We start from the raw sequence: 27,311 nt of genomic DNA, 5'->3' as shown, positions 1-27,311 counted from the left end.
GATACCATCTGTAATTATTATTACTGTTTTTTTGGCCTCGCCACACAGAATGTTGGATCTTACTTCCCTGACCTGGGATTGAATTTGTACTCCCTTGCAAGTAGAAGTGCAAAGTCTTAACCCCTGGACCACCAGGGAATTCCCACCATCTGTAATTAGATAGCTAGTGACTCTTAACATTTTAGGAGATGTGGATCCTTTGAGAAGTTAACAGTGGGGGATGGGGAAAATTGTGAACACTTCATGCATTCCTTGAAGCCCATCCAGCATTGCTCTCCATGGTCAGTTCAGTTCAGTTGCTCAGTGGGGTCCAACTCTTTGCGACTCCATGGGCTGCAGCATGCCAGACCTCCCTGTCCGTCACCAACTCCCAGAGCTTGCTCAAACTCTTGTCCATCAAGTTGATGATGCCATCTAACCATCTCATCCTCTGTTGTCCCCTTCTCTTCCTGCCTTCAATCTTTCCTAGCATCAGGATCTTTTCCAATGAGTCAGTTCTTCCCATCAGGTGTCCAAAGTATTGGAGCTTCAGCTTCAGCATCAGTCCTTCCATTTAATATTCAGGGTTGATTTCCTTTAGGATTGACTGGTTTAATCTCCTTGCAGTCCAAGGGACTCTCAAGAGTCTTCTCCAACACCACAGTTCAAAAGCATCAATTCTTCAGCGCTCAGCTTTCTTTATGGTCCAACTCTCACATCCATACATGACTACTGGAGAAACCATAGCTTTGACTAGATGGATCTTTGTTGGAAAAGTAATGTCTCTGCTTATTAATACGCTGTCTAGGTTGTCATAGCTTTTCTTCCAAGGAGCAAGTGTCTTTTAGTTTCATGGCTGCAGTCACCATCTGCAGTGATTTTGGAGCCCAGAAAATAAAGTCTCACTGTTTGCATTGTTTCCCCATCTATTTGCCATAAAGAGATGGGACCAGATGCCATGATCTTAGTTTTTTGAATGTTGAATTTTAAGCCAACTTTTTCACTCTCCTCTTTCACTTTCATCAAGAGACTCTTCAGTTCTTCTTTGCTTTCTGCCCTAAGGGTGGTGTCATCAGCATATCTGAGGTTACTGATATTTCTCCAGGCAATCTTGATTCCAGCTTTGCTTCATTCAGCCCGGTATTTCGCATGATGTACTCTGCATAGATGTTAAGTAAGCAGGGTGACAATATACAGCCTTGATGTACTCCTTTTCCAATTTGAAACCAGTCCGTTGTTCCATGTTAGGTTCTAACTGTTGCTTCTTGACCTGCATACAGATTTCTCAGGAGGCAGGTAAGGTGGTCTGGTATTCCCATCTCTTGAAGAATTTCCCACACTTTTTTGTGATCCACACAGTCAAAGGCTTTGGCATTGTCAATAAAGAAGGAGTAGATGTTTTTCTGGAACTCTCTTGCTTTTTCAATGATCCAGTGGATGTTGGCAATTTATCTCTGGTTCCTCTGCCTTTTCTAAATCCAGCTTGAACATCTGGAAGTTCTCGGTTCACATACTGTTGAAGAGAAGGGAGCACAAGAAGAGAAGGGGGCAAATCCCAGCTAGGAGGGATCCATGTGGGCAGAAAAAAAAAGAGATTGGGAAAAAAGGGTTTGTTTGACTTTGAAGGAAGAACAGATGGGGCAGAGAGAGAAGGGACCAGAGTGCAGTTGGGGGCAGCCAACTGTAGCAGGCCTGAGAGGGCAGGCATGGAATTACCAGTCCTTAATGACCAATCGCCTATGACGGTTAAGGGAGATCCAAGGCCACGAACAGCTCTACTAACAGAGTCTGGAGTCAGAAGAATTATTCACAGAAACAGCAAAATCACAGAACTGAAATCTTCTACATGTCAAACCTATGTTATTATCATGTTGAAATGCTCGAACTTGCCTTTTTTCCTCTCCCTCCCCCAACTTACCTTTATTAACTAGTGCTGAATCTCCCAATTGAAAAATTCACTTTCAGAATCAGATTTGCCATCTAACTGGGCATCCTACCTTGAACAGTTAAAAATCCAATTGGTCTGACTTCTAATTTTAGAAGGAATCAAGCTGACCTTCATCGCGCTGTTGCTAACCAGAGCCGGTTACCTGGGTGACTAGATTTACAATATGTCAGTATGCAAATACCATCTGCCCAAGAGGAGGAAGGAAGGCCTTCCTCCTCTGGGGGTTGTCAGCAGTTCTGGAAATGTCTTCCTCTGGGAATGGAGAGGAGGCTCGCCAGAGAGGAGGAAAACCAGAAAAGATGCAATTTTTCAATGTTACAGTCCACCTCACTCTAGGAGGGAGCACAGGAGTTTGTGGTTTGCCTTATGTTGTCCTTTAAGGTAGTCCACTAAGGATATACGTGGAGGTCGTAGATTTTGCATTTCTTGGGCAGAGAGGGAGCCAACAAGGTAGGGTAGCATTTACTACTTTAGTGTATTTAGATTCAGATAATTGCAGTAGCTTAATGAAACCTTTCAGTATGCGATTCTTATTTTCCACAATGCCTTTACAAGTCTGATTTCAATTGATAAGAGTGCCTGAGCAGAGAAGGAGCCTGCTGCTTTTCTTGGGCTCTCAAGAAGGTTGAAGAGAAGGGGATGTTTCATCTCCTTTTCTCTCACATCATCTTCACTGGGGAAGCTGAAGGGATTTTCTCCACAGAATATCTATATTCAGCGCCTGTCCTGTGTATCAGTTTCAGGCTAAGGTTTAGAATCACTTTTGGAAACATTCAGATCTGAAGGCAGGCAGGGAAGTTCTTTTCCTTTTCATGAAATAACTGTCACATCAGCTGTCAGCTGCAGGAATTTCTTCCACCCACCTGTTTTCTGAGTCCAAATTAGATGGACTCGTTAATTTTTACTTTAAAACCTCAAGGACTTGTAGGGGTGTGTGTGCTTCCTTTAATTGCCATGTGTCAGAATTTGTGTAGGAGGAAGAGTTTCCAGGAGTAGAGTGAGAACCCTTGCACTCTTAGCTTCTAATTTTGTACCCCCTGGTAGCTTCCCCTGTGACCTCGTTCATCTCTGCTTGCTCTTGTTGAGACTGCTATCTCCCACATCTTTGGGGGGGGGGGGAAAAAAAAAAAAAACTCCTAACATCTACCTAAAACTGTCAGCAGCATGAAGGAGTGAGGAAAGTCACTTTACTTCCCAGGGTCCTTTTACCCAGCCTTAGCTAGCACTGTGTAGCAGCATTTTCTCTCTTTTTTTCCCCAAACAACCACCTTTTTAGTTGATTTGCAATGTTGTGTTCATTTCTGTGATTCAGTTTTTTCTGATTCTTTCTTACAGGAATATTACATGATATTGAATATATAGTTCCCTGTGCTACACTAGTAAATCCTTGTTGCTTAGTTATCTTACATGTATTAGCTGTGTATCTGTTAATCCCAAACTCCTAATTTATCCCCCACCTTTCCCCTTTGGTAACCACAAGTGTGTTTTCTATGTGAGTTTATTTCTGTTTCATCAGTAACTTCATTTGTATCATTTTTTTAGATTCCACATATATTGTATGATATTTGTCTTTGTCTGATTTACTTCACTTAGTATGATAATCTCTAGGTTCATTCATGTTGCTATGAATGGCATTTCATTCTTTTTCATGGCTGAGTAGTATTCCTCTGTGTGTGTGTGTGTGTGTGTGTGTGTGTGTGTGTGTGTGTGTGTGTGTATACACACCACATCTTTATCCATTCATCAGTTAATGGACAGTTAGGTTGCTTCCATGTCTTGGCTATTGTAAATAGTGCTACTATGAAAATAGAGGTGCATGTATCTTTTTGAATTAGATTTATTTTTCTGTGATCTGTCTTCAAAGGTCCTGGAACATAGTGAAGTTTTGCTGTGAGCAAGTAAATGTCCAGAATTTATTTGCAGGCTGTGACTTCCTCCTGCTTCCTTCTTAACAGGCTAATGTCTCTCCACATACAGGCCAAGCCCCATTTTCTGTGTGACGCCCTCCTGGATATCTATAGCCCATGCCACTCCCTTTCTGACCCTCACACGCTTTCCACGTGTGTCATATAATTAGTGCTTTGATCTGCTATCTTAGCTCCTAATCGTCTGTAGTGTCGTGTTTGGCTCTTTGTTGTCCCACCAGAGTAATGAAAAGACACCGTCAGGCTGGAGAGTTGCCCAGGGTATCTGTTGATTGAATGTGCCCAGGTGTCAAATGTGATGACATGAGCAAGCAAGGCCATACTTGTCCCATAATTTACTCTTGGTTTTTGAAGTCAATTGTTTGATTTTCTTATTTCCACAAGTAACTTAAAATTATTTAACGTAAGTATGAGACATTATTGGTGAGAATGTAAAATGGTGCACCTGCTTTGGACGTCTGGCAGTTCCTCAAAAGGTTAAACATAGATATGGCCAAGCAAGTCCACCCCTAGGTATCTACCTAAGACATGGAAACAAGTCCACACAAAGACTCGTACACATACATTCATTGCAGCATTCCTCATTAATAGCCCAAAAGTGGAAATAACCCAAATGTCTGTCAAGTGATAAATGAACACATGTGGAATATTATTTGGTAGTTAAAAAGGAAGGAAATACTGATACATGGTACAACATGAATGAATCGCAAAAGCATTATGCCAGCACTGTTTACAATAGCCGAGACATGGAAACAACCTCAATGTCCATTGACAGATGAATAGATAAAGCAAATGCACTATATGGAATACTGCTGCTGCTGCTGCTAAGTTGCTTCAGTCGTGTCCGACTCTGTGCGACCCCATAGACGGCAGCCCATCAGGCTCCGCTGTCCCTGGGATTCTCCAGGCAAGAACACTGGAGTGGGTTGCCATTTCCTTCTCCATTGCATGAAAGTGAAAAGTGAAAGTGAAGTTGCTCAGTCGTGTCCGACTCTAGCGACCCCATGAACTGCAGCCTACCAGGCTCCTCCGTCAATGGGATTTTCCCGGCAAGAATGCTGGAGGGGGTTGCCATACCCTCTTCCAGGGAATCTTCCTGACCAAAGGATCGAACCCACTGTTTCCTGTGTCTCCTGCATTGCAGGTGGATTTTTTACCACTGAGCCACGGGGGAAGCCCAACTCAACTATCCTTCAGTTTAGAAAGAAAGAGTACGCCAAGTGAAGGAAGTCAGTCACAAAAGGTCACACATATTGTACGATTCCATTTATATGAACTGTCCAGAATGGACACATCTGTAGTGACCGAAAGTAGATTAGTGGTTGCAGGAGCTGGGAGGAGGGGAGGATGGGGAGTTAGCAATAATGGGTGTGGAGTTTCTTTTGGGGATGATGAAAATACTCTGGAATGAGATAGCGGCAACGGTTGCACAACCTTGTGAATAAACTAAAAACTACTGAATTGTGTACTTAAAAAAAACAACTAGCAAGTACACAAAACTACTTAAATCTACTGCAGAGTTTAAAGTCATTTCCAGGATTACTTTTTCAAGAGTAGCTGTCACCTAGAATAAAATAAAGAGTGACTTAAACTGTAAGAAAAACACAAAAAAGGCAAATTACCAAGAATGGCTTTTTTCTTGCGTCAAATCTTTGACTATAAGTCATACACATCTGATTCGTAAGTAAGTTCTATAGGACTGTTTGCTGCCTTCTAAACTGTGATTCTGTAATTTGCTGCATTCCTGGCTGGGCCATCTAAATAATGCTGTATGCAGCTTCTATAACAGAAATAGAAGTGCCTTTTCAGGTCATGCCTACCACCCCCCACACCCAGACTCCCTAAGGTAATAATTCATAGCTGCTTCTCTGTGGTGCCCTTGTAGAGTGATGTAACTATTGTGAATATGTTGGGGCCTTTTTGACTTAAAGGGATTTGTTGCATTTTCATCTTCTGTTTGCAGACAGAGCATTTCAAAGGGACACCCTCCAACCCCCTGAAAAGTAACCATCTCAGTTCATCAGTGCTTTATCAGAAAGGTCTTCTGACGTAAATAAATGGTAGAGTTGAAATCTCTCCCAGGGCTGGCTCAGTGCTTTTTTTTGGAAGACCGATTTGACATGCCCAAGCACCACTTAAAATGAGCCTTTCAAGAGTGAGATACAAGAAAGAAATGAGCATTGACTTTAAAATGTCATGTGACCACATCACACCCATTAGGATGGCTATTATTGAAAAACAAACAAACAAAAAACAGAAAGTGACCAGTGTTGGCAAGGATGCAGAGAAATTGGAATCCTTGTGCATTGCTGCTGGAAATAAAATGGTGCAGCTGCTGTGGAAAACAGTTTTGTGGTTCCTTAAAAAGTTAAACATAGAATTATCATCAGATCAGATCAGATCAGATCTGTCTTTCAGTCATGTCCGACTCTTTGTGACCCCATGAATCACAGCATGCCAGGCCTCCCTGTCCATCACCGACTCCCGGAGTTCACCCAGACTCATGTCCATCAAGTCAGTGATGCCATCCAGCCATCTCATCCTCTGTCGTCCCCTTTTCTTCTTGCCTCCAATCCCTCCCAGCATCAGAGTCTTTTCCAATGAGTCAACTCTCCACATGAGGTGGCCAAAGTACTGGCGTTTCAGCTTTAGCATCATTCCTTCCAAAGAAATCCCAGGGCTGATCTCCTTCAGAACGGACTAGTTGGATCTCCTTGCAGTCCAAGGGACTCTCAAGAGTCTTCTCCAACACCACAGTTCAAAAGCATCAATTCTTTGGCGCTCAGCCTTCTTCACAGTCCAACTCTCACATCCATACATGGCCACAAGAAAAACCATAGCCTTGACTAGACGGACCTTTGTTGGCAAAGTAATGTCTCTGCTTTTCAATATGCTATCTAGGTTGGTCATAACTTTCCTTCCAAGGAGTAAGCGTCTTTTAATTTCATGGCTGCAGTCGCCATGTGCAGTGATTTTGGAGCCCAGAAAAATAAAGTCTGATACTGTTTCCACTGTTTCCCCGTCTGTTTCCCATGAAGTGATGGAACCGGATGCCATGATCTTCGTTTTCTGAATGTTGAGCTTTAAGCCAACTTTTCATATGACCCAGCAATTCCCCGTATAAGTGTGAACTCAAAAGAATTGAAAGCGGGGACTCAGATACTTGTACAGCACTGTTCATAGCAGCATTAGTCACAATAATAGCCAGAGGGTGGAAGCAACCCAAATACCCATCAGTAGATGAATGAAGAAGTATCCATGGTATACACATACAATGGAATGTTTTTCAGCCTTAAAAATGAATAACATTCTGACACATGCTACAGCATAGATGAACCTTGAAAACATGATGCTAAAGTGAAGTAAACCAATCAAAAAAGGACACCCATTGTATGATTTCATTTATATGAGGTGTCTAGAATAGACACATTCATAGACAGGAAGTAGATTAGAGGTTACTAGGAACTGGGTGGAGGATGAAAATTGCTATTCTAATAGGGATGGAGTTTCTTTTTGAAATGATGAAAAAATTCAGAAATGGACGGTAGTGATGGTTGCACAAACATTGTGAATGCACTTGCTGCCCCTGAATTGTACATTTAAAAATTGCTAAAATGGTAAATTTTGTTAAGTATTTATATACCACAATTTAAAAAGATGAAAAAAAGAATCCTGTGAAGAATAACATTCTGGTTCATCATTTTGTCTCTACGTCCTTTTTTCTCCCCAGTCTTTGAATACACGGTGAACTATATTTTATCGTGGCATTGCCTCCCTTAGCAGGATATGCAGAGAGACGAAAGGATTACCAACTGCCTAGAGAGCAAGAGCAGGGCCACCACTCAGCCTTAAAATACCAGTTGATAGAATCTCTCTCCAGGTCACTAGAATAAGCCTGAGATGTGTCAGAAAGTTATTTATTTATTTATAATTTTATTGCAGTGTAGTTGATTTATAATGTTCTGTTAGTTTCTGATGTACAGCAAAGTAATTCAGTTACACACATACATATTTTTTTCATATTCTTTTCCATTACAGTTTATTACAGGATATTGAATATAGTTCCCTATGCTATACAGTAGGGCCTTGTTTTTTTAATCCATTTTAAATATAAGAGTTTGCAATGGCTGATCCCAAACTCCCAATCCATCCCTCCTCTACCACCGTCCCCCGTTGGCAAACACAAGTCTGTTCTCCATCCATGAGTCTGTTTTAGTTTCATAGATCTCATGAGCGATATATGTTTGAGAAAGGCAAATACAGTCTCTGTCTTTAAAGCCTTTCTCTTTCTGACTTACTTCACTTAGTAGGATCATGTCCTGATCCACCCGTGTTGCTGCAGATGGCAGCATTTCAGTCTTTATTTGTTGTTGTCGTCTAGTCACTCAGTCACGTCTGACTCTTTGCGACCCCATGGACTGCAGCACACCAGGCTTCCCTGTCCTTCACCATCTCCTGGAGCTTGCTCAGACTCATGTCCATCAAGTCAGTGATGCCATCCAACCATCTCATTCCTCTGTCGTCCCCTTCTCCTCCTGCCTTCAATCTTTCGCAGGGTCTTTTCCAGTGAGTCGGCTCTTCGCATCAGGTGGCCAAGGTATTGGAGCTTCAGATTCAGCATCAGTCCTTCCAGTGAATATTCGGGGTTGATTTCCTTTAGGATTGACTGGTTTGATCTCCTTGCAGTCCAAGAGACTCTCAAGAGTCTTCTCCAGCACCACAGCTCAAAAGCATCAATTCTTCGGCATTCAGCCTTCTTTATGGTCCAACTCTCACATCCATACATGACCACTGGAGAAACCATAGCTTTGTCTAGATGGACCTTTGTCAGCAAAGTAATGTCTGTGCTTTTTAATATGCTATCTAGGTTTGTCATAGCTTTTCTTCTAACGAGCAAGTGTCTTTTAATTTCATGGCTGTAGTCACCATCTGCAGTGATTTTGGAGCCCAAGAAAATAAAGTCTGTCACTGTTTCCATTGTTTCCCCATCTATATGCCATGAAGTGATGGGACTGGATGCCATGATCTTAATTTTTTGAATATTGAGTTTTAAGCCAGCTTTTTCACTCTACTCTTTCACCTTCATCAAGAGTCTCTTTAGATCCTCTTCACTTTCTGCCATAAGGGTGGTGTCATCTGCATATCTGAGGTTATTGATATTTCTCCCAGCAATCTTTATGGCTGAGTAGTATTTGTGTGTGTGTCTGTGTGTATACCGTATCATCATCCAGTCATCTGTCGATGGGCATTTAGGTTGCTTCTGTATCTTGGCTATTGTGAATAGTGATGCTATGAACATTGGGGTGTGTGTATCTCAGAATGATAGATTTTTAAATGTAGTAATTTCTGGAAATATACCCAATTTACTCCGTTTTGCCTCTCTTCATTAACTGTCTGTGGAGAGCAGGAGTTAACGACCATATACTTTTCTCCATCAGTCATCTGCTTCCTTTTACCAAGGAGGAAACACCTATAGGATGCGATTGCTTAGGAAAATGGTACCTTCCCTGCAGCCAACCACATACCCTATGAGCATCTATGGGCTACAGGCGCCGTTGCAGGCAAGTGAAACCTGGGGCCAGTCCCCCAAAGTGGGGTGAAGACGGATGCTAGAATTTTCCCAACTTTGATCCACATGTCTAATTTGGTCATAACTCTCTCTCCTCATTGCTAGATAGTTAGCAGAGTGCTGAAACCACTTGCCGTGCCAGCTAGCACTTAAGCAAGCAAAGAGGTTCAGTGACCTTCAAATATTACTGAGATCGTGTTGTTCTAGGCTTGAAGTGGCTTGAATAATTCTTTCAAAACATTAAGTTGTTCATTGTTCAGTTGTACATGAAGCAATAAGGGCTACTCTTTGCATTCAGAGTGCCCTTCTGTTCTCAGAAGGTCTCAAAGACACTGAAACTAATTGCTGTCATTCCTACAAGTATTTCTAGCTTTAACCAAAACAATAGCATCCTTTGATGCCACTGGGTGGGTGCAATAGGCTTCAGAAACAGGGGCTTTTCCAGTTCTGGAAAGAGCCTGTTACCTCCATAAGGATAGACCTCTCTCCTAGAATCGCTTCTGGAGAGGCCAAGGTTAAGGAGGTAAGCAGTGACACAGGGGGTGTGGCAAGAAGATGGCACAGGATACATTTCCCAGGAAAGTACTATCTTAGTTTTCTCCCTTTTTGGTCTTGTGATTGGCTGTGGGTTTCTGCTTGGTAGTAAACAAAGAGACTTGATTGCTTTGTAAAGGTCAGCCCTGTCACCAAACCTCTCCATTTACTTGAGTTGCATTTGATTTCATGTTTGTTGAAAAATGGTTCAATGGCTATGATGTCAGCCTCAAGTTTCTTGGGCTTATCAGCCTTGTGTCTTTGAGATGGAACTCAGGAAACGCTCCTCTTTGGTGGAGACCAGGTCAACCTTGTTTATAGCTCTACCTCCAGTGTCTATAGGGCCTAGTGTACTCTGTTAGTTCAATGCATGAACCAGAAGGAACTGGACTCTACACCCAGAGTGTCCCCCAACCCATGCCTGGAGAAATCCCATGTTCTGCCCCAAGGGCAGACTACCCTTGTGGTTTTGAACTGAGTCCTGGCAGTTCCTGTCTTTGCTCTGTGGTTTCACATGCTGCTCTCTAAAAGCTAATGTGTTCAGCTTCTCATTTATCAATACTGGGGAATGATACCTCTCACTTGAGCTAATGCTTATAAAATAGCCTCTATGTGCTGATAGTTATCATTTTGGCTTTTAAATCTGTGCATTAAGTGAGTTCTCAAGGCTAGAATACCTCCCCCAAGGATAAGTCTGTGTTGGAAGGAGCAGTTAAAGTATGCGCTTTTATTTTTCATATACTATACTCTCCTGTACTCAGTCAAGTGGATCATGCTCCTGGACCTCCCAGTGTACTGGAAACGATTTGCAGTTTTGCACAGTTATAAGCATAGAGTTCTGCTTGCTTGCACCAGCACAAAGCATACCCTGAGCCCTTCCCCTGGCATTAAGTTGCTCTATTTCTATCCAGTTCAGTCCAAAACTTAGGATGGGTTAAGCACCAGCATATGATGCTGTTTATATTAGTTTGTCATGAAAAGGGGATTTTTGAATTAAATGTCGATAACCCAGCTCCTTCTTAAATCTTTTTATCAGCTTTTTCATTCCTGCACCCTGGCATAATGACACAGGTATTACGTAAACATGGCACCTCTGAGGGCTGCTTATAAAGATCCGGGAGAAAAGATAAATATGTGATGATGCACTGATATCCTGAAATATGAGCTGCAGGTTTGTATTTTCTTTGTGGCATCGGATATTGGTTTTCGTGCTTTATTGACCTGGCAGGGAGAGAGCTGATGAAACACCGAAGAACTTTACACTTTTTTTTCTTTTAAACCTCTCTGTCTACATGGAGAAATCTGAACATTGAATCACAGAGCCAGAAAGACTGATGGGGCTAGCCACTCATGTCTTTGCAGAGCCCAAATCAGATTCAGCCCTCAGAAGTAAAAATACACACCTCACCTTCCCAATGGAAAAAAGGAATTGCAATTGGGCTTGTTGCAGAGTCGCTCCCAGGCAAATGGAGGAGTTGGACTCTGAACTGTGACAGTCCTGTTCAATAAGAAGCTGGTGTCCTCAGTGACCTGCGTCAAGGTCGGCAGGATTAGAGTGAGTTTGTATTCGGTTAATCACTCTTTCCCTTCTGTCAGGGTCTTTGTCAGTACTGTGTTGCTTGGGAACATCAGCAACAAGAATCCTCCGGAATGCTAATGTTAAAGACATTTAGGTTTAGGGCAGAGCGAGCCAGACATCTCTTCCTGCGTGGCAGAAATCTGGCATCTTGCAGAGCATTGTCTCTAGAGGAAGTCATTTTATAATTCTGTCCCCTGGGCTTAACACCTTCAAATAAGCTTCTAAACCAAAGATCCAGCAAATATAAAAGTCCCTGGCCTTAAAAAAAAAAAAAAAGAAAGAAAGAAAAAACTTTTGCATAATCATAAAAATAGAATCACTGATAGATGGCCACCTTGAGGTGTGAAGTAAGTTGCACTCAGGGACAACATGACATGTTCCAGGTTTTTTAAAGAATTGTGATGAAATATACATCACATAAAATTTACCATTCTAACCATTTTTAAGTGTACTGTTCAGTGGCAGTGAGTGCATTCACATTGTTACATAACCATCAACAGCATCCATCCATCCCCAGAACTTTTTCATCATCCCAAAGGGAAACTCTGTCCTGCTGAGCGCTAACTCCCTACCCCTGGCAACCACCATTCTACTTTCAGTCTCTGTGAATTTGACTAGGGATGTCATATAAGTGGATGTTCCCAAGCTTTTTATAATATTTTGGGAGATGTTTGATCTGACTTCCATCTAAGAAAACTTTTACAGGAGGAAACGATGGTCTTGGGCTGATTGTCACAAACAGTTTTCCTGATTGTCAGGTTTTCCACTATTTTGCATCATAGTGGTGTGTATGGCGGATGCCTTGTTCTTTAGCCTTCATAGAACTATAGCCAAGTGGAAACAAATGAAACAGATCTTCACCTCCCAGTCAGATGTGTTGCCAAACAGGAGCTATAACTACTTAGTGTAGTTTTACATTTTAATGAAGCATATTAATTTGTAAGTTTTTTTCTCACTTGATTCTCACCGTCCTATGAGGTATTTGCTTAGTCCCATTTTAATGATGAGAAACTGTGGCTCAGTTCAAATTGTATAGGGCTACAAAACTCATCAACAGCAGAATCGGGACTTTGGCCGCCAGTTTTCAATTTTAAAAGTGCAGTGCCTTCCACCATAACACACTGTGCACAATTATCACCTCTCTGGAGGTCCACGCAATACCAGCCCTCAGAAAAGAGAGGCTCCTCCAAATGTATCCCTGACTGTCCATGCTCTCCCTCACTAGCTTGGAAACACATGGAAACCCTTGGCCTGACAAACCAGCCTCCAAAGTCTTGGTGTGGACTGAAGGCCTGACTCTCTGTCACTGATGGCCCAGTTTAGGGCTTCGTCCAGCACCGTCCAATAGAAATATGTGAGCCACAAATGTAAGCCACATATGTAAAAGAAACAGGTGAAGTTACTTAAGAATACATTTTAGGGACTTCACTGGCAGTCTGGTGGGTTAAGACCCCACACTTCCAATGCATTGGGTTTGGGTTCAATCCCTAGTTGGGGAACAAAGATTCTACATGCCATGGGGTGCAGCCAAAAAAAAAAATGCATTTTACTTAACCTCATATCTTCAAATTATTTCAATATGCAATCAGTTTAAAAATTAATGAGCTATATTACTTTTTTGTTATTGTCAAGTTTTTTGTTGTTGTTACTAAGTACCCATTTTACACTTTTAAGCAATCTCAAGCCAGATGCTAAAATTTTATCAGAGGTATCTGATGTGAATTGAGATTTCATAAAAATTTCCAGTTGAAACAGTAGATTGTTGTAGCTGAAGGTGTCTCACATATATGGAAAAGTTTTCTTATAGCTGAATTGAGTATCAGTTTTAAAATTTAATTAAAAAGAAGGAAAATTTAAAATTCAGTCCCTCCATTGCACAGGCCACATTTCAAATGCTCATAAGCTACATGTGGCGAGTGGCCACCACCCTGGACAGCACTGGTTAGGTGAGCAGCTAAGGCTGCCCCAGACTGGGCCCAGAAGCACTGGACTAGACAGGGGTCAGCAGCCTTTTCCCTAAAAGGCCAGATAGCAAATATTTTCACCTCTGCAAACCACATGGTGTCTGTTGAAACTACCCAAGTCTACTCTGATATCATGAGAGCAGCCACAGAGTGAATGAGTATGACTGTTCCAATAAAATTTTATTTTACAGAACAAGCCCCAGGCCACATAGTTTGCCCACTGCTGGACTAAAGCATTTGTTCTGCTGCTTCACCCATGCTGTGAGAGTCTAGAACACAGCTTGCTCTAGCCTCTAGTTTTCTGAGATGAGGTTGTTAAAACCTGGCTCCATTGTATCCCCTTTCCAGTGTGTAATTACAACTTTGGCATCACTTGGTGTGAAGACTGCAATGCACCGGAGTCCTGGGTGATGTTTCATCTTTGAGACACACTCTTCGGGGGGCTCCTTGTGCATAGGGAGGCAATTGCTTCACAGTGCTTTGAGGTCTGTGTATTGACAATGGAGAAAACTTGGGGTAAAAAAAGCCAATAAAAGCATTATGGGTGATGTGAATAATGTGTGAAACTCCCAGGAACACCAGGGTATACCACCCTCTATGCTCTCTCCACACAGCCAGAGAGAGGCAGGAATCATGCCCACTTCACAGGTGGAAACATATACAATAATCATGTTAAATCAGACGGACAGATATTTCTCCATGGTTATGATATTATGTGGCATGCATTCATTTTGATGTTAAAGGCAGAAGTAGTCATATCATCAGGGAATAAATCCATCCAGACTAGGTAATACTTATTGCAAAGCAATGGTCCCCACCTTTCACATCATGATGTTTGAAAATGGTATCGGTACTAATGGAGAAGAGAAAGGGACAGGAAGGGAGGGGTTAGAAGAAAGATAACACCCCATGGTTCTTTAGGGAGGGGGAAATACAGGAGTCTGGCCTTGCAGGGATCTCTGAAGCTCAGCAACTGGGGGAAGGGGCAGTTAAGTGAAAATCAGTCATAGTTTGGGGTTCTGTTGAACCTAACTCTTCAGGTCCAAAACTTTCTCCGGCAAGAATGATGTTCAGGTGGTGGTGGTGGTCATTTAATAATCCCTTAACATACTCAGGAGTTTTGACTTGGGGGTTACCTTTTCTAAAATCAGGGTTTGAGGCTGAACTGAATTAAGTATCTTGATCATGAGTGGTCACATTTGCAAAGTACAAGGTGATGAAACTCCTTGGTTTTTCCAGGCACATTATGCAACTCTGCCTTGCCTCAAGTTCTGCGGCTCTATTAAATGTTCAGTGCTGCGAGCAAGTGGGAAAGATCTGCATCCCCATGATGGGGTTTTTTTTTTTTTTTTTGACTACAGAGATAATTATTTGGGGTAGCTATTCTGATGATGGCTCACACAGAGGCTCAGCCCTGCAGCGCAGAGCTGTCTCTAATCGTGATTGCCTGTAATGATGATTACCCCAAACTCTGGAATTATAACAATAGATTTTACAAAGTTAGAGCATAATTACTCCGCCGTTCCATATGTGAACACAGTTTAAACATCTTTGATCTTTTGAATGATATCAGACTTTTGTTCTTCATCTTCTGAAATAGTGAAGTTCAAAGGCAGTGGCTCCAAACCATCCCTCTTTGTTCTTCATAGTGAGGTCAGGTTTATTAAAGCAGTTCACCTGTTAGAGAAATAAGGGCTGAACTTGGGTGGAGAAGAAAGAGTACAGGCTTGTGGTGTTCAGATCCCAGTTCTGCCACCTGGAAGCCACATGGCAGGAGAAAGTCTCTAGCCTCTCAGAGACTCAGATCCCTTATCTGTAAACACCTACCTGGCTGAATCGTTGTGAGTCTTAGAAATGAATATAAAGCACCTAATTGGTGCCTCACACCGATAGGCAGTCAGTGAAGCGTTTTCACCACCACCATCATTGTCATCACCTTCACCACCATCATCAATCCTGTTATTGATTCTCTGGCTTTAACATCTTCACAGTCCTTCTGAGTCTATGGATTTTGCAGCCTTCACTTTACATAAAAGTTAGTTTGAAGCTGGTGGTCTTCATCTAACTTAAGGATGAAGCTTTATGAGAAATTAGTGTTAAAGACGGAGAAGGCAATGGCACCCCACTCCAGTACTCTTCCCTGGAAAATCCCATGGACAGAGGAGCCTGGTAGGCTGCAGTCCATGGGGTTGCTGAGGGTTGGACATGACTGAGCGACTTCCCTTTCACTTTTCACTTCCATGCATTGGAGAAGGAAATGGCAACCCACTCCAGTGTTCTTGCCTGGAGAAGTGCAGGGACGGGGGAGCCCGATGGGCTGCCGTCTGTGGGATTGCACAGAGTCGGACACGACTGAAGCGACTTAGCAGCAGCAGCCGTGTTAAAGAGGAAAGAAGAAACAGGCCCTCTAAAAATGGAACATTCTGGTCTTGGCTCCATCTGGTCCTGAGCAAGTGAATGAATACCTTCCTCACCCTCTGCTGAAGTGGTTCTCAGGTTTTAGCTTGTGTTTGAGTAAGATCCCAAACTCCCTGTATGTCACAGTGCGAGTGTAACATGGGCTGGAATTGACCCAGGATTTAGCATTTTTAGGAGCATCTCTGGTGATTCTGAGATATGGTTCAAAGACTCTCTGTTTTGTCCTGTCCCCTCCAGTTGAGAAACTTTTGGATGTATGTGTCTTTGAGTGAATTTGTGTTTTAAAACCTCCACTTCTGGATGGCCCTTCTCAGATGGCCACAACAAGCAGAACAGTCCTGATTTGCTTGAGAGCAAAGAAAGCGACAGCTGCAGAGCCCTTGATCATCTCGGTGTCTGGGCTTGAGTGTCCCGCCACCCCCAGCACCATCACCCACGTGACTGAATCCAGCGTCTGTCGGTCGCCCACAGGCTGACGCTATCTTAGTGAGCTAACTCTGGTGTCTGCCCTGCGATGGCTCATTCAGGAGCTGCTGGAATGATCAATGAGGCTGGGCAGCCAGGCCCTCCTCCGGCTGCCGGTGAATCAGCCTCTGGCTGCCTTGGCCCTTTGCTTTCAACACAGAGCAGGAAGCACTTGAGCTGAGCACAGTCAGGCTGACTCGAGTCTGGCTAATGGCTTTTCTGTGTCATGCATTGTCCTTGGTCCCATGCATTTCCATGCGTGAGTGGGTTGGAGCTCCTGGAGATGGTCCAGGAATAGATATCCCTTCTGCATCCCCGCCCCTGACTAAAGCCCTGGACAGCATTTTGGTTTAAGGGTATCCGCTTCAGAAGTGGGGTCAACACTTTAAAAAAAACATTGAAGTTGTCAACTCAAGAAAAATTCGCAACCTAAAAGATGTGTTAAATTGTATTTGCGGAGCTTACTGAGAACTAGAGAGAGCTCTGAGAAGGGAGGAGCCAGGATATATAGGAGTTTTGGCTGGGGGAAAAAACACCACATAGTCAAACAGTAAAAAAAAAAAAAAAAATACCATGTAGCAGTAAAAGATATGTTAATCACACACACACACAAAAACCATACATCTCAAGGTAATGATTTTAGTGCTTTTTTTTTTTTTTCCATGAATGGGAAGGTTCATGAGTCTAGGTTCTCTGAAATGTTTCCTTAGGTATGCATCAGGGCCAGTGTCCAAAACACAGAATGTTACCTGTTTTTCTCCATCCTGAATTCTGCTCAGGGCTCAACACTGAGGCTTGTTGTGGGTTGGAGTCAAGAGGCTACAGTGGCTTATGGCATGATGGCAGACAAATAGTCTTTGTTTACTGTAATGGCAGCAACGTTCTCTTTCCACAAGGTGGAAATCAGATAACACAGAGTTAACCATTTTAAAGTCAATTCAGCAGCATCAAGTACATTCACCACGTTGTACGACCACCACCTCTAACCAGATCCAGACCTTTCATCACCCCAGATGGAAACCTCGTACTCACTGAATTGGTTGGCTCGGGCTGCCATAGCAAACACCACAGGATGGGTGGCTTAACCAACCAGCATTGTAAGGGCTGACAGTTGTGGATGGTGGAAATCAAAGATCAAGTGTCAATAGTCAGGGTTGGTTCCCTCTGGGAAGGCTGGGAGGGAAGGATCTCTTCTGGGTCAGTCCTTGGCTTGTAAATGGCCATCCTCCTGCATCACTTCACCACATCTTCTTCCCTGAGGGTCTCTATGTCCATCTTGCCCCTTGGGGGCTTCCTAGGTGGCACTAGTGGTAAAGAACCCATCTGCCAATGCAGAAAACGTAAGAGACCTGGGTTCAGTCCCTGGGTCAGGAAGATCCCCTGAAGGAGGAAATAACAGCCCACTCCAGTACTCTTTGCCTGGAGAATCCCATGGACAGCAGAGCCTGCCAGGCTACAGTCCATAGGGTCACAAAGGGTCAGACACGACCAAAGCAACTTAGCACGCACATAAGGAAACCAGCCCTGTTGGATTGGTGCCCATCCCAGTGACCTCATTTTAATTTGATTGCCTCTGTGAGGAGCCTGTCTCCAAATAAGGTCATATTCTGAAGTACTGGGACTTACATTTGACTTTTGGGAAACACTATTCAACTGGTTAACAGCCATGAAGCAGTATCAGTACTTCCTTCCTTTTTATGGCAGAGTAATATTCCCTTGAAAGTAAACATGTTTTCTTTGAACACCAAGCACAAAGCAACTTCTAGTGAAATCTCCATCCCCCGGGCAGCTGGGCATTGTGTCCTAGGCTCGTGTGCCTATCCACATAAGGTGGAGTGTTGATCTCACAGGTGTAACCTTTTTCTCACTGTCTTCCTCCTGGAAAGAGGGTTAGTTAGTCTTTATGAGCAAAGGAAAGAGGACGTACTAAGGGGAAGCCAAGACAAGCTTCTAATCCCAAAATGTGTTTAAAAATACATTTTATCTTTGATTTCCTTTCTCCTCTCACTCCCTTCATCCTCAGCACAGACATAGATACATTAAAAGCATTTTAAATGCACACCCTTCTGGGGAGGAGCGTGGCACAGGAAGCTCTGCCCTTTGAGAAGAGCCAGACTCTGACTGCTCTTTCCATTGTCATGGTGACTGGGCCTGGTCCCTTGGGCTGACCTCACACCAGAGTCTTTTCCATTCTCCTCACACTCCCCTCCCTGCACCTGCCTCAGAATAAAACAGGGACCTTCAGACATGTGAGTCCTCTCAGCTTTAGAACTGACTGCACTGTTGGTTTGTACATTTCACCTTGCCCCCTTAATTTAAAATCTATTTCTCTTATGCACATAGACAGGAGACCTGCATCCCTGCTGACCTTGGCTCTTTGGGGATAACCCAGAGCCATCATTAGCTAGCTGCAGACTCAGGTCCCTTCCTCCCATCCCATGGGCCTCGATGATGCTGACACTGTGTTGTTTCACACTGAATCTGCAAGAAGGACCACAGCAGGGTCTCATCACCCTGCCTTCTGATTCTGAGCAGACTTCATGCAAAAGTTGTTTTACTCCCTCCTTCGCCTCTCTCTCTCTTTCTCTTCTTTTCCCCTCCATTAAATTAGCTTTTGTCACTTCGGAAGTTCACTGGGTGAAGAGATGCATGCTGGCTCCAGGGTTTTCAGAGAGGCAAGAAAGAGACTGGAACAGCTCAAAACAGCAGACAGCATGGAAAATATTCACATTACGTGTTGTTCTATTTTATCACTTTCATATACGCACATGTGGCTCCAGGGCCCTCAGGCTAGAAGGCCACACACTGTTAGTGGAATTGGTTGAAAAGGATTTATACTGTATAGATTTTCTCCCTTGTGGACGAGCCTAATGGTGGGTTCACAGTTTCCACTCAAGGGGGAGTCTGGGCATCTGGATTTTTTTTTTTTAAGCTTCCAGGTCATTTTAATGTCCATCCAACTTTGAGAACCACTATTCTAGAGGACAGAGACCTCCAGAAGAGTTTTAACACTTTGAGAGAGGCAGCAAAAGAAACAGGTGACATCTAATCCTCTGTGCCCAGCAATGCAGTTAATTAGGCAGAAAGAATGGACAGAAATAACACACCCTTGTCTGTCTTGTGCCAAGCAAAATAGGAATTTAGCTCCACCTAACCCTGTAAGGCCAGTGTGAAAAGGGAGATTCCAGCGTGCCCACCTCCCTGCTACTAACTATGGTTGGTTGATTGGCTGCCAAACCTTGAAGACCGTCACTCCCCTGGTGAACATTCGCCAAGGTGATGCAAAATGTTCACAGGAACAAGCCGTTTCTGCATTCTACTCACAATTAGTTCTCCTCCTTATTCCTGAGGAAAAGTAACATCAGGCCCACGTGCTTGCTTGCTTTTCTCAACAGAAAGTGCTGATGCCATGAGTTGCTTGCAGCACCGTCGTTGGGAGGGGTTGTCATTAAAAGTGAGTAGTGGGGCTGACCTGTCTGCATCGGTGTGTTTTGTAGTACAGAATCGGACAGCTGTACATGATCAGCAAGCACAGCCACGAACAGAGTGACCGAGGAGAAGGGGTGGAGGTCGTCCAGAATGAACCCTTCGAGGACCCTCACCATGGCAATGGACAGTTCACAGAGAAGCGAGTATATCTCAACAGGTAAGTCCTGGCAGCTGGCGCTCCACCTCCAGGCACCCTCCCTGCCCAGGAATCCCTCCCATCTGGCCTCATGGCACTCAGTAGAGGCTGTGACTGTCTGGGATGAAAAGGTGAGTTAGAAAGTCTTCATATCCGCCCTCCAAAACCACCAGTCTAGTTGCTTCCCCCTGCATTCTGCAAAATAGTCCTCAAATGCATTTTCATCAGGAGAAACTTTCCTCTTACCATTCGCAACCCTTCCACCACATGTTAGGATGAAATCAGATCTTAAGGATTAAAGGATTGTCTTCTCCCTTGGATCTGGGATTAGCAGAAGGAAAGAGGCAGCTTTGCCTGTAAGTTGTAGAGAAGTAAGTGCTGAAGATAGTCGTGTACCAATGGGGTCTTAACTCAGTAAGATCTCCACTTCCTGTTGGTGGAAGTGTCCCCAAAGGGAATTGACAAAACTAACAGTCACCTGTGACCAAAGTAAGATACAGTGTGTGGGTGGTTTCTATCTCTCAACCACTTGAGAAACTTTATAACTTTTCCTGCAGCAGAATTAGAAGTGGCCAGCTGTCTCAGTCATGTCTGTTTTCTCTATCAAAATATTCATATTTATCTTAATGGAGAGTAATAAACATGAGTAAGAGGGAAATTTGTTATTAATAGGATATCTGGACTTTCAGTAATAATTCCATTCTTCCCAAGGTGAAGGATGTCATCTCTCCTTTGGAAGGGTAAAAATTCAAGGATGATCAACCAGCACTGATCAGGACTGCCATTTCTGTTTTGCAAAATACATTTTTTAATCTTTTCTGTTTTCTCATCACTAATGACATAATTGATTACTGGGGCTTGTCTGATCTTCTCCCTACCTTACACTCCCTTCTAGGTCATTTTCTTCCTTTTACTTTACTGGGTCAGAACATTTGTAGTCACATGCCATATGGGGTATATTTTCTTAAAACTAACAGTCTATGTTAGTGAACCAGTGTGTGACCATTCTGGTCTTTGCTATCCTCTCCATGAATACTCTACTACCATCTATGGCCTCCTTGTTAGCCCATTTCTCATTATTCAGAAAGCACTACCAACATAATAGTTGGACTGTGTCCCCATTTTATCCACTGACACTTGTGAATATTTCTCCATTCTCAGTGCTTTGACCACAAACAGATGTTCCTGAGAGAGCCATATTTGGAGTCTCTCATTCTTGCATGACCTCCACCCTCCAACAGGCTGAAGGGGACTATTTCTTCTTGACGGGAGTGTTTGTGTTCTGTCAGTAGAGTGTTTGGAAATCTCTCAGGTCAATATCCTGACACTGAAGGCCTTGGGCTGATTAACCAACACATTTTAATCAGCCCAAGGATGCAGTACCAGGGAATTCCTGAGTCATGATGAAATGCAAATGAGATCTATCCTGTTCACCTGTTAGTAGCTGTGAGTTCCCAGGATTTGGAACCAGTTCAGCCTGCAATCAGCCGTTGATTTGCAGGAGTAGCTGAGCTCCAAGTCTAGTCTGAGGATGGCTTCCTTCACAGAGAGGTTTCTCAATATGCTGCTTTGACATTCTTAGTGCTAAGGGTGTAAATAAAATATTGAGCATCACTCACCTCTGTAGAGCAAAGAGAAGTGAGGAGAGTGCGAGAAAATAGATAGAAACCTACAGAAAATTCCATTTCTCACCAGACAATTGCATTTTCCCAAGTTATTGCCTGGGGAATGTTCCCTATGTACGAAATTTAAGAAATTAGAAAACTTTATAACTTTTCCTGAAACAGAACAAGAGGTGTCCAGCTGTCTCTGTCATGTGTGTTTTCTTTATCAAAATATATGACATTTATTTTAAAGGAGAATAATAACCATTAGTAGGAGGGAAACTTGTTATAAATAGAATATCTGGACTTCCAGTAATAATAACTAAAAAGATTAATATAGACCTTCCCCCTGCACCTCGTATGACAAACACAGGGTGAAATATAACCATATAAAACTGAATTCAAACCAAAGAAAGGGAAATCCTCAGATACTACAAATAAAGAGACTCTAACAGGAGTGGAAAGCAGATGAGCTAATGCTAGGGAAGCTTGCGGATGTCAGAACTGAGTGTGGGCCCTGCCATCCAGGGGTCGGGGGTGTAATGCTCATAGGGTTAGTTGCTTAGTCGTATCCAACTCTTTGTGACCCCATGGACTGTAGCCCACCAGGCTCCTCTGTCCATAGGATTTCCCAGGCAAGAATAGTAGAGTGGTAGCCATTCCCTTCTCTGGGGATCTTCCCGACCCAAGGATTCAACCCGGGTCTCCCACATTGCAGGCAGATCCTTTACCTCCCATAAAGGGACAGGAAGTGAGGCCTCAGTGCCTGTAAATGGGGCATTTGATTAACAATCATGCAAAAGAAAAAAGTTTTTGACAAAGACTGAGAAAACTTACTACTCAGAGACGCACCCTGAAAGAACTACTAGGACTTCCCTGGTGGTCCAGTGGCTGAGTCTCTGCTCCCAGTGCAGGGGCTGCTGCTAAGTCACTTCAGTCGTGTCTGACTCTGTGCGACCCCATAGACGGCAGCCCACCAGGCTCCCTGGGATTCTCCAGGCAAGAACACTGGAGTGGGTTGCCATTTCCTTCTCCAATGCATGAAAGTGAAAAGTGAAAGTGAAGTTGCTCAGTCGTGTCCGACTCTTCACAACCCCATGGACTGCAGCCCACCAGGCTCCTCCGTCCATGGGACCCTCCAGGCAAGAGTACTGGAGTGGGGTGCCACCGCCTTCTCCCCCAGTGCAAGGGGCCCGGGTTCAATTTCTGGTCAGAAAACTAGATCCCACATGCTTCAATGAAGATCAAAGATTCTGCATACTGAAACCAAATAATTAAGTAATTGAAAGTACTACTGGACTTCCCTGGTGGTACAGTGGATAAGAATCAGCCTTCCAATGCAGGGGACACAGGTTCAATCTCTGGTCCATGAAGATTCCACATGCTGTGGAGCAACTAAGCCCGTGCACCACAGATACTGAGCCCATCTGTGCTCTAGAGCCAGCGAGTTGCAACTACTGAGCCCTCAAGCTGCAACTGGTGAGCTGGTGTGTCCTAGAGCCTGTGCTCTACAGCAGGAGAAGCCACTGCAATGGGAAGCCCACGCACCACAGTGAAGAGTAGCGCCTGCTTGCTACAACTAGAGAAAGCCTGAACGCAGCAGTGAAGACCCAGTGTAGCCACAAAAAGTACTAATGAAGGCTGTATTTTTAAGTAAAAGGAAGTTGAAACCAAGAAGAATGAGGAGGGAATCTAGAAGAGATAGTAAATATCTGGACAAATCCGAATAAGCATAGAATGTTGCAAATATATGAATAACAAGTAATTGGAAATATACGCATGGAATTTAAATAATTCAGATAACAATAACAGAAGATGTTCGGTTCAGTTCAGTTCAGTTGCTCAGTCGTGTCCGACTCTTTGCAACCCCATGGACTGCAGCATGCCAGGCCTCCCTGTCCATAACCAGCTCCTGGAGTTTACCCAAACTCATGTCCATTGAGTCGGTAGGCATAGTAAAAACGAAATGCTGTTATTTGCTAATATTATCTAGAAAGAGGAAAGACATGCTTATTAATTTTAAAAATGTAAAGCAACTATGCCTATTCAAAATGTAAAAGTAACCTCTAAAAGAATAGTAAAATAATATGTTTTGGTCATGCACGGTTTTAGAAAGCATGATCAATCCAATAGAAGGCAGAGGAAGAACAAAGAGAAGTCTACAAAAACGTATGGTAAATAGAAAACATAAGTTGTGTTTGTCAGATGATAAATCAAAATATATCACTAATCACAATAATGTGTTAAATCCTAAACCTGAACCTAGCTCAAAAAAGATATGGCAACACTAACAAAATCACAAGTGCCCTGAAGTTATAATGGGAGATTTTAACCTACTTCTTTAATAAACTGATAGAGCAAGTAGACAACTTACTAATAACAAGCATAAAGAAGATATAAACAACTGAATTACAAGCTTGACCTAGTGGATATTAATAGACCATGGAACCAACATGCCTTTCAAACACACATGAAAGTATATAAAAACTGAATACAAAGTAGGCCAGAAACCAGTCTCAAATACTAGAAAATTGATATCATGTAGGTGCTATTGGCTGATTTCAAAGCATGACAATAAGAAATTGCTAAAACAATAAGTGTATGACCTAAATCAAATCCCTTATGACTATACAGTGGAAGTGAGAAATAGATTTAAGGGACTAGATCTGACAGACAGAGTGCCTGATGAACTATGGATAGAGGTTCATGACATTGTACAGGAGACAGCAATCAAGACCATCCCCAAGAAAAAGAAATGCAAAAAAGCAAAATGGCTGTCTGAGGAGGCCTTACAAATAGCTGTGAAAAGACGGGAAGTGAAAAGCAAAGGAGAAAAGGAAAGGTATACCCATTTGAATGCACAGTTCTGAAGATTAGCAAGGAGAGATAAAAAAGCCTTCCTCAGTGATCAATGCAAAGAAATAGAGGAAAACAATAGAATGGGAAAGACTAGCAATCTCTTCAAGAAAATTAGAGATACCAAGGGAACGTTTCATGCAAAGATGGGCTCAGTGAAGGACAGAAATGGTAGGGACCTAACAGAGAAGCAGAAGATATTAAGAAGAGGTGGCAAGAATACACAGAAGAACTGTACAAAAAAGAGCTTCACGACCCAGATAATCACGATGGTGTGATCACTGACCTAGAGCCAGACATCCTGGAATGTGAAGTCAAGTGGGCCTTAGGAAGCATCACAACAAACAAAGCTAGTGGAGGTGACAGAATTCCAGCTGAGCTATTTCAAATCCTGAAAGATGATGCTGTGAAAGTACTGCACTCAATATGCCAGCATATGAGTGGAAAACTCAGCAGTGGCCACAGGACTGGAAAAGGTCAGTTTTCATTCCAATCCCAAAGAAAGGCGATGCCAAAGAATGCTCAAACTACCGCACAATTGCACTCATCTCACCAAGCCAGGCATCAGCAATACGTGAACTGTGAACTTCGAGATGTTCAAGCTGGTTTTAGAAATGGCAGAGGAACCAGAGATCAAATTCCCAAATCCAATGGATCATCAAAAGCAAGAGAATTCCAGAAAACATCTATTTCTGCTTTATTGACTATGCCAAAGCCTTTGACTGTGTGGATCACAATAAACTGGAAAATTCTGAAAGAGATGGGAATACCAGACCACCTGACCTGCCTCTTGAGAAACCTGTATGCAGGTCAGGAAGCAACAGTTAGAATTGGACATGGAACAACAGACTGGTTCCAAATAGGAAAAGGCTGTATATTGTCACCCTGATTATTTAACTTATATGCAGAGTACATCATGAGAAATGCTGGGCTGGAGGAAGCACAAGCTGGAATCAAGATTGCTGGGAGAAATATTAATAACCTCAGATATGCAGATGACACCACCCTTATGGCAGAAAGTGAAGAAGAACTGAAAAGCCTCTCGATGAAAGTGAAAGAGGAGAGTGAAAAAGTTGGCTTAAAGCTCAACATTAAGAAAACTAAGATCATGGCATCCTGTCCCATCACTTCATGGCAGATAGATGCGGAAACAGTGGCTGACTTTATTTTGGGGGGCTCCAAAATCACTGCAGATGGTGATTGCAGCCATGAAATTAAAAGATGCTTACTCCTTAGAAGGAAAGTTATGACCAACCTAGACAGCATATTAAAAAAACAGACATTACTTTGCCAACAAAGGTCCATCTAGTCAAAGCTATGGTTTTTCCAGTGGTCAGGTATGGATGTGAGAGTTGGACTGTGAAGAAAGCTGAGTGCCAAAGAATTGATGCTTTTGAACTATGGTGTTGGAAGAGACTCTTGAGAGTCCCTTGGACTGCAAGGAGATCCAACCAGTCCATCTTAAAGGAAATCAGTCCTGGGTGTTCATTGAAAGGACTGATGTTGAAGCTGAAACTCCACTACTTTGGCCACCTGATGCAAAGAGCTGACTCATTGGAAAAGACCCTGATGCTGGGAAAGATTGAGGGCAGGAGGAGAAGGAGACGACAGAGGATGAGATGATTGGATGGCATCATCAACTCAATGGACATGGGTTTGGGTGGACTCTGGGAGTTGGTGATGGACAGGGAGGCCTGGTGTGCTGCGGTTCATGGGGTCTCAAAGAGTCGGACACGACTGAGCGACTGAACTGAACTAAAAACAATAAGTGAACTCCCACAACATATAGAAATATAAACGTTTCTAAGCATTTAATGGGTTGAAAATGTCAGATAAGATACTTAATTTCCCAGCCACCTTTGCAGCTAGGGATGACATGTAACCTAGTTCAGCCAATGAGATGTGAGATTTTCCTCCATGATTAAAAAGGGTAAGATATTCAAGGTGTTTCTAAGAAAGGGGATGAGGAACACATGGTGATGGCTGAGAAGGCAACAAGTAGTGCCTACTACATGAATCTTGATAACAAAACTGAGCAATAACATTACAAAGAGAAACTTACAGATCAATTTCAATTAAGAATGTAGACATGAAAATCCTACATGAAACTTTAGCTAATCAAATACTTCAGAGTATAGTACTCTTGCCTGGAAAATCCCATGGACAGAGGAACCTGGTAGGCTGCTGTCTATGGGGTCACATAGAGTCGGACAGGACTGAGCGACTTCACTTTCATTTTTCACTTTCATGTATTGGAGAAGGAAATGGCAGCCCACTCCAGTGTTCTTGCCTAGAGAATCCCAGGGAGGGCAGAGCCTGGTGGGCTGCCATCTATGGGACAGAGTTGGACACGACTGAAAAGCCTTAGCAGCATAATAGTAATAATAATTCATTACTTGATCAGATTTTGTTCATTAATATTAATATGAGAATTTGACAAGATTGCTGGGTATAAAATTCATAATAGAAAAATCAATAGCACTATTACACAATGGGAGCAATAAGTGGAAAAAATAAGTTTTAAAAATTCCGTTTATAAGAGAAAAGGAAACTTAAGGTACCCAGTAAAAAAATCTACAGATACACAAAATCTTTTTGGAGAAAATATGAACAATTAACAGAGGACATTTTTTAAAAACCTGCACAAATGAGAGTATTCATGAATGGGACATGCTGCATTATAAAGTTCCAATCAATTTTCAGGTCCGTTATAAATTTAAAGTAGATCTAATTAAAATGCCAACAAGGTTGTTTTTAGATAGAATTTAAGGATATAATCCTAAAATTCCCAGTTACTATAGCTTTATAAATAGTCTTGATGTCTGGTAGGGTAAGTCTCTCCTAC

The 27,311-nt window shown here is 42.8% G+C and overlaps 1 protein-coding gene across 1 annotated transcript in view; it reads left to right on the top strand.

The window, feature by feature from the left end:
• PITPNC1 (phosphatidylinositol transfer protein cytoplasmic 1) overlaps positions 1 to 27,311 on the top strand; it is a 215,743-nt gene that overhangs the window by 59,299 nt on the left and 129,133 nt on the right. Inside the window, exon 2 of the mRNA XM_059878599.1 lies at positions 19,879 to 20,027. Within this exon, the coding sequence (XP_059734582.1) occupies positions 19,879 to 20,027 (149 nt within the window). The remainder of the gene's footprint in view (positions 1 to 19,878; positions 20,028 to 27,311) is intronic.

The sequence above is a fragment of the Bos taurus genome, chromosome 19 (genome assembly GCF_002263795.3).
Source record: "Bos taurus isolate L1 Dominette 01449 registration number 42190680 breed Hereford chromosome 19, ARS-UCD2.0, whole genome shotgun sequence".
NCBI lineage: Eukaryota > Metazoa > Chordata > Mammalia > Artiodactyla > Bovidae > Bos > Bos taurus.
The sequence above is the reverse complement of the archived record's forward strand: the minus strand, read 5'-3'. Positions and strand labels throughout refer to the sequence as shown.